Raw genomic sequence first — 12,110 nt, forward strand, 5'->3', positions numbered from 1 at the left:
ATATATGGTAATAGAAAAAGACAAAACATTATTAGTGCATTGATGGATGATTTTTTTCCCCCTGCATTGGATCCAAAATATGGCGACATCACTCACTCAGTCGAGGTTTACCTGACTAGATTGCCATGAAATTCACCCTGCATATTCACAGTGGATGATGATGATGATGATGATGATGATGATGATAATTCACAGGCAGAAATCAGAGCAACAGACTTTGCCAGGGACTGGGGCTCTGAGTGGGGAGAGGACATTACTAGAAAGTGTTGAAGCCATCGAGTGCCTCAAGAACTCTGAGCTCTGAGATCAGTGGGTAACATTTAGGATGCCTTTTCCATTTGTTGCATAAATTCTGGACTCTTTTAAACCCTCATAATAAATCTTACCATTCATGCCTTTGAGGTATGATCTAACATCTAATTTCCTGGTCTGCGATACCACTTTGAGTGCCCAACTCAAACCTACTTGCATCAGCCTTTTTGAGAACCATTCAATAGGCTTCACAGTATTGGTGTTTGTCACGACAATGCAGTGCCTGGACACAATTCCTCTATGCCAAATCATATCAACTCACCACTTAGAATTAAGCATTCTTTCCCTTCATTTCCTGTTTCTCTCCCTACTACCATCCATCCGATAAAAGCAAAGATGCCCAAATGATGGGCTAAGTAGAGTGAAATGCAAAAGGAAGGGATTTGTGGTTCAACTATCAGATGCAATAAATTAAAGATAATGCTTCCTTTTAAACTAAATCAGCCTAAGAGAACTCTTGATGGTTTTAGTTAGATATTTGGCTAAAGAGTTTAAGAGTTTACAGCCACGCTTGTGACTCTGTTTGTAAAGTATACCAAATTGATGACTAATCAAGAGGGACCAAAGTCATTAGGATTCCTCAGGGCACAATGAGATGTCTGTGGAAAATGTAAAGGCAGAGATATAGAAGTGGTGGACCAACAAATAAACTGATACTGTCATATCTAAAGCCATACTGACAGTGGCCAAAAAGCTTTGATGCAGAACTGTGTGAAGATTTCTCAGCCATCATCAGTCAGCAGCCTGTCAGATTTCCACGCCTCTTTGTTTCCCACTTGATGTGATTTTGTTTTCATGAACAGCAGATCTATGTGGCAAGTTATTGGCAAGTTGATAAACAGCCTGTTCGAGACTTCCAAGTTCCTTAAGTATTTGTCTGCACTACTAGAAACTCTACTATACAAATTTGTAGTAAAGAAAAATCAGGAAGCGACACAAATGCAGCACTTTTCTATTCAAAATTTTGGAATAGTGCACTAGTGCAAGGGTGAAACTGGAACCCCTGACTCCACCCAGAATTTGAATGGAGTGAATGGAGTGTGAATACACGGCTTGACAACAACGCCCTTCTCCAGTGTCTGCTCTACCAGTCCAACAAGCTAGAGACCCTAACAACCATAGTTTATTTGCCACGCATAGGTATTGTGGAAAGTGAGAAATGTAGAAACTTGAAAAAATTGTATGATGTTGACTATACAGGATGACTTACACAGAAAACTGAGAGTCCATGATGGTCCATAGACAGTATGTGTTGAGGTGTCCATTGAGAATAGAGTAATTCACTGGTGCAAAAATTTAATTAAGAATACTTGAACAGGAATTTGGTGAGAAAAGCAGAATTCTATACTTGAAATTCGTCGCACCACCAAGGCAACACCTTTTGATGAAAACTCAGTTTTCACTACGGACCAGCACGGTTCAAAGTCACCAATTTAAACTAGTCATTCCTGGCAGGGGTATTAAAGACTGAACACTAGTTAGCAAGCAAAGAGGTTGAAATGGGCAACTAAAAGTGGCTGACATAGTCAAATAATGAAACAGCTCATAGGATAAACAGTCTGAAGTCATTTCCATGTGGATATAATCTAACTGTGCCATTTCTTTTCAAACTGCCAGATTTCTCCAAAGAGCCGTGGCACAGCGCAGACGGGCTCTGGCCTATGTGCTTGCTGCAAAAATGGCCAGATGAGGCTCCCTGGACAGAAAAGAGCACAATGGGCAGGTACACACACATTGTTGTTTTCATTTATCCCAAATGAACAGTGCTAACACATATCATTGAACTACTTGTAGTTCAATGATATGTAAAGATATAAAAATATAGATAAGATAAGTAAAGATATAAAGATATAATAAATGAAAAGAAAAAACACTGAAAAAGAGCTGAGGATTTGAACCTGGAACCTTCTTGCTGTGAGGCAACCATGCTAACCACAGCACCACCATGCTGCCCCAAGAACAGACAGTGAAAAAGAGAAAACGAGTGGAGGAACATTGATAAATAGTTACTCCTACAGGACACAAGGGGAGCGCTGTGTCCTCACAAATGCAAAACACCTGAACCCAAACTTCTACCTGCACTGTGCCATGGCAAGTTCCTGAAACTTGATATCAGCTGCATCCCTGAACTTCCAAATCTCACCCCAGAAGCCCACGTCATTGCTGGACAATCTTGTCTATCTCTGCAGGAGAGTAGCCAAGGAGCTTGGCTATTTTTTCTATTTCTCCCAGGCTCTTATTGTGCTTTAGAGTTTCCTCTAAATTGAAAACTGACATGTACTGCAATGCTTCAATGTTGTCTGGCAGTCTCACCCTCAACTCATTAGTGAGGGAGATGGTGAAGGCTACACACCGCTTTCTGACATTGTTCTTCTCCTCAGGCGCAAGGTGGAGCTCAGCTGCCTTTGAGTCAAGAAGGTAACCAAGGTACGGTTTGGGACTGATGTATCCATCAATTGGCTCTTTGAGTACATCAGTATTTGCCAGTGGATTCAGCACCCTGCTACTCACAGACTTTATCAGGCTAACCAAGCTGTCAAGAAGTGAGGATCACTGTACATGGACTAGGGGGCAGCATGGTGGTGCTGTGCCTCAAAAGCTCACATTTCATGTCTAAACACATTCATCTGATGTTCTTGGTAAAGTTGAACGTTTTTACCACAAGCTGTTCGTGTCACTCAGGAGCTGCCACCAGCAACGGGGAAAAAGGAAAATAAATGACATTATAGATGAAGTTCACCTGCAAACATCACAGACTAAATGTGACAATAAAGTCTGTGATTTCTCACTTCAAAGCTGCTGGTTAAACTTTGTGGTTCACCACCTGATCTCAGCCATAATAAACCACTGATGTATTAATACTTCCCTGAGCTTTTGGTCTTTAAACCAATTTAAGAGAGTGAAGTTTCATTAGAGCAAAACTCCACTTTGTTCGGCAGGAAACAAACTTCGTCCCAACACGCTCCCGTGATGTGTTCATGGCACCAAGTGATGATTTGTCTCAAAGGGCTCAGCAGAGCAGACACACCTGAGCTCCAGGTGACACCACAGGGAGCAACGCCACTGCTGCCTGATCTGGTCCTGAAGAACATCCAGTTACAAACAGGCCACATGCTAATGCTACATGCTAATACTAGCCAGCGTGTTAGCCAGTGATTAGCCACATGGTGAAACTGATCAGTGATTATTGACCCTGCAGTCCAGTCATTAGCAGCAAACTCACTGCAGACACTTACTGATGAAACAGGACTTTAATTAACGTTACACTAAGTCTGAGCTTTAACTCTCCTGCTGCTGCAGAGTGTCTGTGAGCTCACCTGTTTCCTCTTTCCCCCTCTGAAGCAGCAGCTGCTAATTAACAGGAAACAGCTGTGAGGATCCATAAGGAACTTCTGGAGGTTCTAGTGCAAACACAGAGAACATCAGAGCCATCAGTGTTTATTACAACAGTAATCTGGTACTTTTGTTCCACAATGAAACCACCAATACATCCAAAAATCACAGAGTAAAACTGTTGTGCCCTTATTAGCATATATATATTAGCATTTATCCACCAAAATGTAGCAGATGTGAACATGTTAGTTAGCATTAGCTTATTAGCTAACAACTGACCACTGATTTGTTTGTGATTGTTCGGCCATTCAGCCTCAGACTGACCTCATTAACCAAAGCCAACTCCGTGTCTCCATGATGTTTTCCTCCTCTCGCCCTCCAAAGACTTTATGAAGCAGAAGCAAAGCTTCCAACTCTTTGTAGCTGAAGGAGAAGAGCCGACTGCCATCAGGAGCGCCGCATCTTCTGACTTTTATTGTGATGGGCACACCATGTGGCCAATCACATGCGAGAACAGAGTAGGATTATACCATTATGTGAAAGTAGGAAGGGCGACACTCTGAAGACAGCTACTAAGGTGGTACAGTCCAGGTACAGAGCCACAGAGAGACGGGGTGTCGGATTTAAATTCAAGTGGGTCGGGAAAGAGTGAACACTTGACTTTTAGTTCAAGAAATGAGCAAAAACCGCAAAAAGATGCAGCATCTGGCCTTTATTTATTTATTTCATTTGTTTGCTGTGGTTCTGTGTTTGAAGTGGATAGCTTCAACCCCTTCGGACTAGTTCGTTCATTTATGACCCCTGTAAATTGCCAAAAATCTACGGAAAATCCAATATGGCCAACTTCCTGTTGGATTTAGGTCATGCTCCAATTGACTTTTTTGTACATCTTGAAGAGACACATGAACCCACCAAATTTTGTACATGTACACAAAACACAGTTCCGGGGCTTGAAATTAGGGGGCGCTATGGAGTCATTTTGCCACGCCCATTTGCGAGACCACGACTGATGCGTGTGCAAAGTTTCATGAGTTGAGTATGTTGAGGCCGTCAAACTTGCAATTTATTTCGGATGCATTTCCTTGCATTTCAATAGGGTCCTCGCACCGCTTGGTTCTCGGGCCCTAAAAATCCTCATGGACCTGCTGTGCAGCTGGAGTTAACAACTAACTCACTTGTAGGATCAGTGAACAGCCCAGTAGTGTTATCTTGCACAATTAAACCGCCTCTAATTGGTAGTTCGGCGGCTGATGCATTCAGATGATTTAAAGAGCCTGCTGCACCTACACGCTGTGGGCAGCCCACGTAGAGAAAGAGCTACGTAATCTGTGTATGTGTGTGTGTCACAGACAGACAGACAGACAGACAGACAGCGGAGCGTCTCTCTCGCATCAGCACCACGGGCTCTGATCACTCTCTCTCCATCGCCGGGGCGTAGGAGGCGTCTGTCCAACCTGTGGAGCGTCTGTCCGTCCCTCTCTGTCCGTGTCCGTGTCCGCCCGTCTGCTCGGAGCACCCTACACGCGCGTCGCGTTTCGGAGTAGTTGTAGTTTAGAAACAATAAACCGGTTTTACTGCTCTTTGGGGGGGGGGGAATCTCCGCTGTCATCCCAGAAGACCCAGCGCATTCTCGCCTTTAAGGAAGTTGAAGCGAACAGGTGCGTGAACACAGCTCGTTAATCTCTTGTCTCTTTCTGCTCAAATCTGTCAAAAATCTTGAGAAGATCAGCTGTTATATATTTGATTTTCCAGTGCACTCCACTGTGATACGTTGCCTTTTTTTTTTTTTTTTTTTTTTTTTTAAATCCATTCATGGTTTCCCAGTCGGGCTGTAACCGATTCCTACAGGTGGGATTTTGTGCAGCCTCAGAGCAGGGCTGCTCTGCAAATATCTCACACGGCTGGACAAGCCTGTCAGAGAGGGGAAGTGGGGCGGTGGCATTGTTTGTGCGTGTGTGAGTGTGTGTGTAAGTATGTGTAAGTGTGTGTGTGTGTCTTTCTTGTCGCACGTTTTAACGCCGAGAAAGGCTGCTTTCTCATCTGCACCTGTTTTGACATCCCCACAGCTGTGTGTGCGCCAATCAAGCAGCCATGGACGCCTTAATGAAGGGTTTCTCTAAAGCCAAGGATGGGGTCGTGGCAGCAGCGGAGAAAACCAAGCAGGGAGTGACTGGAGCAGCTGAGATGACGAAAGATGGGGTTATGTTTGTCGGTGGGTGCTGGGGATTAAATTTATTGATCGTCATGTTACTAGACAAATGGCACACAAAGCGTTAAAACGCTGTTGGTTCATTATTATTATCAATAATATTGTTATTATCATTATTATTACTTCTGACTAAATGAGCTTCACCTGCATTTCCTTTCAGGCACCAAAACAAAGGATGGAGTCACAACAGGTAACACCATGAATTAATTCAGGCTTGAATGCATTTGTTCTCTTGTTGGCAACATTTTTACACAAGTAGATCTTTGACATAAAAGCAAAAAGGGGGTCATCTCACCGGATCCTCAAGTGCTCAGTAAGAGAGATGTACCGTAACTCTGAAGGTGAATACGTGTCACATTTCAACACTTTACCCAACCTGCCTAACTCCCCACGGGCTGGGCCTTGCTGCCATTTCTCATACATAACAAGCAAAGCGGCCAAGAGAGACTGAATGTTATAGGCAACCAGGGAAATTGCCATGGTTGTATCCTATAGGTGCAAGTAAAGTTAGTGCGTTATTAAAGCCACCAAATGCAGGAGGATATCGTTTTCTCAGTGGGGCCACGCAGGTTATATTAGACCTATGATCTTATAATCTGTTTTCAGGAGGTCCACATAGGCAGATATCATCAGCTTAGTTGTGATTAATCATTATGTGCAACACCCAAGGACTCAGTCTCCATGTGGTGCAGAGCGTCTGTGCCCAACCTTTTTGGCTTGTTGCTCATTAAAGCAAAGCAGTTCAAAAAATCTTGCATCCTCTCGAATTTAACTTGTGAACTCCCGCCAGGTTGGTGTAGAGAACAGCAAAACAAGACATCAAAATGCAGCAGCACAGAGCGACCCACAGTCAAACACCCGATGCAAATGGATCTGCAGGCTCATCAGTTACATACAGAGAATGTCTACTGGCTGACATTTTTAGCCTTGATTTAAGAGGAAAGACTCACTGACTTTAAAAAATATTGTTTCCAACATGCCTCAAAAAAGATGCACTGAAATGCAAAAATTATACAACAAGCAGATAAAGGCGGCCATCCTCCACCACATTTAAAAACACTAAATAGGAAGGTTGCTTTGATTTACTATGCTGATATAGTATTGTGACATCTGTGTCATGTTTATGTATTTCTTTACCTGTTAATCCTCACAGGTATAGAGGCTCTATAGAGATACACACCCTCCTCCTCCTCCTCCTCTCTTCCTCTTTGCTCCCTACAGTTGCAGGTAAAACTGTGTCTGGAGTGTCTCAGGTGGGTGGAGCCATGGTTACCGGGGTTACCGCCGTGGCCCAGAAAACTGTGGAGGGTGCAGGCAGTATTGCCGCGGCCACTGGATTGGTCAAAAAGGATCCAGCCAAACAAGTAAGAAAGATATTTTCAATTTAAAGTGAAATTCTGTAAAGAAATCAGTGGATTTATCATTGTTTTTTTTGCTTTTATTTGCTTTTCTGCCAATGAAAGTATCGCCTTTAGCAGTGAGGGTGTGACTTTTTGGGTCAGACTGATAATGCTGGCTTTGTAGTTTGATTGGAGTAATGTCTTTTTGGGCAGGCACTGGAATTATTTTGTAACATTGCTTAAATTTTACACAAGCAGCTAACCTGCTAAGGCACTGGAGTTGTTAAGGTGTGTTCAAATGTAAGTCAGCTGCTGTCAAATGGTTACCCAGAGGCTTAAAGCTGAAACAGTTCCCAAAAATATGTCCAAAAATGTTTTATCCTCTCCTTTTTTTGTTGAAAATATACACAGATTACACTAGAATTACACTAGAATAACCTTGTATCTTATATTTCCTTACATGAAAAGTGAGAATAATTCAAATTTCAGTTTATCCTGAATGCTTTCATTTGTCTGACCACACTTAATGACTGCACATATTGATGTTCTGCTAAACACACCTTTAGAAACGGTAGCTCACAGCACAGAACAGCACATCCCTCCATTTCATGACAGTGGCTGCCAGCTATAACTCTTCACTGTGTCAAAATGGCCTCCTGACCTTGAGTCATTTGTCACCACTTCTCATATCTGCTGTGTCTTTTTTTCGCTGAAATGAAAGCCGTTACATATTGTTGGCTTTCCTGCATTGTTCATCAGTCAGTCTGGCCATTGTTTGTCCAAAGGTGGAGGAGGAAGTGAAGGCAGTTTACCATAGCAAACAATTTACTGCTGCGACACCAGTCAAATATGAAATATGATTTTCCTTTTCCTTTTTCAGTGGGTGTTTTCTGTTTTTTGCTGTCTGTATCTTTTCTTTTTTACCTCATCTTTCTCCTTGGCAAGGATTTTGATTGCTGATATAGTCTGGTCTATAGCTACCATTTAGGACATTCACAGTCATTTAAAAACCTATGGGTTACAGATTAGGATGATTACAGTATTTTAGACCTCGTATTGTATATAGCCTCACAAAAATAAACTTTTTATCAATAAAAACCAATGTAGAGAACATGTTCAAAATCACATCAGGTTTTTCACATGTGAAAAAACGTATAGGTATCTGTGGTTTTGGAAATGTGGGTCCTGGTTTTGTTAGTGTATCATACAAACACTTGAAGGTCTAAGCCGCACAAAATAACAAAAAGAAGGCTGTAAAACACGGTCGCATAAACACGGTCCTAAACAGAAACATATACACTGGGTTTCAATGAGTGACGCAAACATAACTTTAATTCTAATGTGCACAAGATCCACAACCTAAATCTCCTCATTTTCCCTTTTACTTTACACCAGCTCCTGACAAACTTTACAAGAAGAACAGATGGCCCTCATGTTCATGCTCTGCTTTTTTACACTGAGAAACAATGTTATCACTGTTTTTTTGTTACACTTCCCAGCAGTTACACTTCCCCGTGGTAGCTATCTGGATTAATAACGTGTTAAAATTGGATATAATTGTGAAGGAAGGACTAAATTTGCCTGTAATTACCCTCCTTTCTCATAACGTCGCTGTGAGTAGCAGGAAATGATAAGCCAATCAAATATCTCCCTGGGCACCGCAAACACTTTGTTGATTGTTTGTTGTGATGCTTAATCTCCCATCCCTTAATTAGCAAAGGCGCACAGGGGAATCCATAACAACAAGACACTGAGAGATAACAGCACGCACACACACGTGCACACACACACACACTTCAGCTCTGTTGTAATTGGCTGTAATATGTAAAAAGATACTGATGAAATAGTTTTATTGCCAATGACTACACTGAAAAAATTTGAGCAACTCTTTTATCAATTTATTTTCATCCCATGCATTTGATCTCATTATCTAAAGGTGCTTGTGGGGTTTCCGACAAACGTCCAACTCAATCATTTCATCTTTGTCAGCGGTTGTGTTATTAAGGCACGTGGATAGCTAATCACAGTATTCACCCTGAGGGATAAAACACTGATGGAGCTCCACCTGGAAAGTGATCAGCCTCATTATGAAGTACGCTGACAAGCCAAACTGGCATGCAGAACAGACAAACAGATGGACAAGCAGACACAGAGCGGACTGACTGATGGGGAGATGGTGGGCTGATTTATAGAAGAAACACACACAAAAAAAAAGTGAAAAATTCCTGGCTTTTCCAGTGAGAGATTGACATGCAGACAGCAGCCGATTGTCCTCATTTGCCATCACTCCCAAGCGGCTCAGCCATTAAACGCCATTAATATTGATTTTATTTAAAAATTGATGCAAGGTTGAGAGAGCCCATCAGAGAGAGAGTCTGACACACACATAGATACACAACACACACACACACACACACCAGGCAACAGGGGAAGGTGGGATGCTGAGTCTGATTAATCTCCTCATCTAGTTGTTTCACTAATTCGTCAGCTGCTGGTGACTCATCTGAAGGGACACAAAAGCCAGAAAGGTAGAAGGAGTGGAAAGTGACAATGAGATAGAGGAGCAGGCAAAGTTGTAGGCAGAGTGGTGAGGAGCTCAGAAGGATGCATGGCAGGAAATGGAAATAATGACATAGAAAATGGTCTCAACTAACACATCTTGTTGCTCAGATCTTTTCAGCAGCATGCGATAAAAGAGGCTGCTGTATTTCACATCCCTAGGAAGCGATCTCAGATGAAAATTGCTTTGAAACAATACAAAGATTTCAGTTGAGGTGTTACGTTGATTTTGCTTTGGAAGATTATGATTTACGCAGATATTTCAGGTTTGATTTGTCCGATAAAGTGAACAAATCTTTGACTTTTGGCCAAAGTTGAATCTAACCACTGTAAATAGACAAGGCAGTGTTTTTTTGGCGTACTGAAGTCTCGGTGTATGTTTGTTTGTGTGTGTGTGTGTGTGTGTACGTGAGCACGCGTCTCTCTGGCTCTGCTGGGTGAACAGATGGAGGCTTGATGGGTGGTGTTAAATGCAACAGCAGGAGGAGAAGGTGCAATAACTGGTTTAAGGTTATGTCAGCCGCTGTTGAGCGTGTCACGTACATACGCATCCACACACACACACACACACACACACGTCAGTGCACTGTGACCGCTCCTCATTAAGGAAGGTCAGTTCAATGGCACGTAGTAATCAAGGCCCCCCTTGCACATCGTTTGTTGCTGCTTTCAGAATGACACATAGAGGTATAGTACAACAGTGTCATTTGTCAGTGCTTTACAAAACACGCATAGCAAAACTAAACTATTTTCTGGCCTTACACAACTGTGGTTAAGGTTTGGTTTTGTTAGGGTAAGGGATCGATCACGAGACAGTATTTGTGCACAAATGTAGAAAATTTAAACATTTGTCATATTTGTCATTTCTTCTTTGGTCTATTTTCATATTACACCCACATAAACTCCCTTAAGATTGTGCATATATCAAACTGGATCATATTCAAAATAAAGAAAATGTTTACCTTTTTTCCAGGGTGATGACGCCTCAGCAGTACAGAACATGGCAGAGTCACCGGTTGATACTGACCCTGCTGATGCTACAGAGGTGAGACTGCAGTGGCAACTTCTTGACATAAAAACAACAGTCAGTAATATGAAGCTGCATTTCAAAGCTAAGGAAGAAACAGTTGAAAGAGAACAGATTATGCCAATACTGCTGTATTCAAATACTGATGTAAGCAGTTGTTGCACCTTAAGACATAAAAAAGATGAGAAGCTAAAAATGATCTTACTAAATCAGCTGAAATATAAAAGTGAAGGAGCATAAAGACATTCATAATAACATTCAAATGTATTTGATTTAAATGTTTCCACAGTATGTGACATTTTAGTGGAGGCATTCATTCTTAAAGATGGCTAAATTGCATACATATTAGTCTTGATTGTCATCCAAGCCTATTAAATATTCTTCCAACGCTGAAAAACAAAAACTAAATCTTGCTGAGGACAAAGACTGAGTTTGAGCAGCCAAAGTAATGAAATAATTGAGTAACAACTAAGCCATTTTAATGGGTGTTGTAGCATTGCCTCAACTGGGTCCTGTGATGGAATGTCATTATGCTGTATGGGGATGTTGTGTTCAAGGTAGTTCAGACACAGCAGAGTAAATTCACCGCCCTCCTCTCGTCCCTCTTCTCTCTCAGGAGGACACCGATGGCTAAACTGGTTAAGAGCTTCAAAGATCAATGACTGAAACATTCCATGTCGCTCTGCCAAGTCCCGTTGTGCCTCGTTTTGGTCCTTCGTGGAGTCTGTGCCCAACGTTCGTGTGTGTGTCTGTTTGTGTTGTCACGTGTGTGCGGTACGTATGTACAGCAGTATATGTGTAAATGTTGTAGAGAACGAGGGATGTTGTGTGGGTGCGTGCGTATGTGTGTGCCTTTTACACATCAGTCCTGAAAAGGACCTCAGGTGTGTGTCATCTGTGACCAGCTGTCATTTGCAGTGAGTCCCTTCCACTGACAACACCACCTGGTCACTGTGTGTGTGTGTGTGTGTGTGTATGTTTTCTGTCTAACTTCGTGGCTATGTTAATAACTCAAACATGGAAATATTCCACAATGTACCAAGTCAAACACCTAAGTGTCTCTATAATAACGAACTATTTACAGTGATATGTTTGAAATGGAAGCATTAAAATATTCTCTATTTTTGTCTGTATACTGTCACTGTTTTTTGCGGTGGACTATAAAGTGCTGAGCTATTTGTGCATTCACATTGTATTTTATAAGTTATCACTGCTATAACAAATATATCTCATACTGAACTGGACTTTTGAAAACCAAGAGCATGTAGAACTACTCAGCTTAACTGCTGTGATGTGAATTTATTTGGAGTTAAGTGTTGAATAAAATATG

The 12,110-nt window shown here is 41.9% G+C and overlaps 1 protein-coding gene across 1 annotated transcript; it reads left to right on the top strand.

Annotated features, from left to right (window-relative positions):
- The first annotated feature begins 5,736 nt into the window (after positions 1–5,736).
- LOC139219190 (alpha-synuclein-like) lies at positions 5,737–11,503 on the top strand. The gene is made up of 5 exons (XM_070850996.1): positions 5,737–5,857; positions 6,015–6,044; positions 7,076–7,218; positions 10,727–10,798; positions 11,397–11,503. The coding sequence occupies exons 1-5, from the start codon at positions 5,737–5,739 to the stop codon at positions 11,412–11,414; spliced, it is 384 nt and encodes a 127-aa protein (XP_070707097.1). The 3' UTR covers positions 11,415–11,503.
- Positions 11,504–12,110: the final 607 nt, after the last annotated feature.

Source organism: Pempheris klunzingeri, chromosome 19, assembly GCF_042242105.1.
Source record: "Pempheris klunzingeri isolate RE-2024b chromosome 19, fPemKlu1.hap1, whole genome shotgun sequence".
Taxonomy (NCBI): domain Eukaryota; kingdom Metazoa; phylum Chordata; class Actinopteri; order Acropomatiformes; family Pempheridae; genus Pempheris; species Pempheris klunzingeri.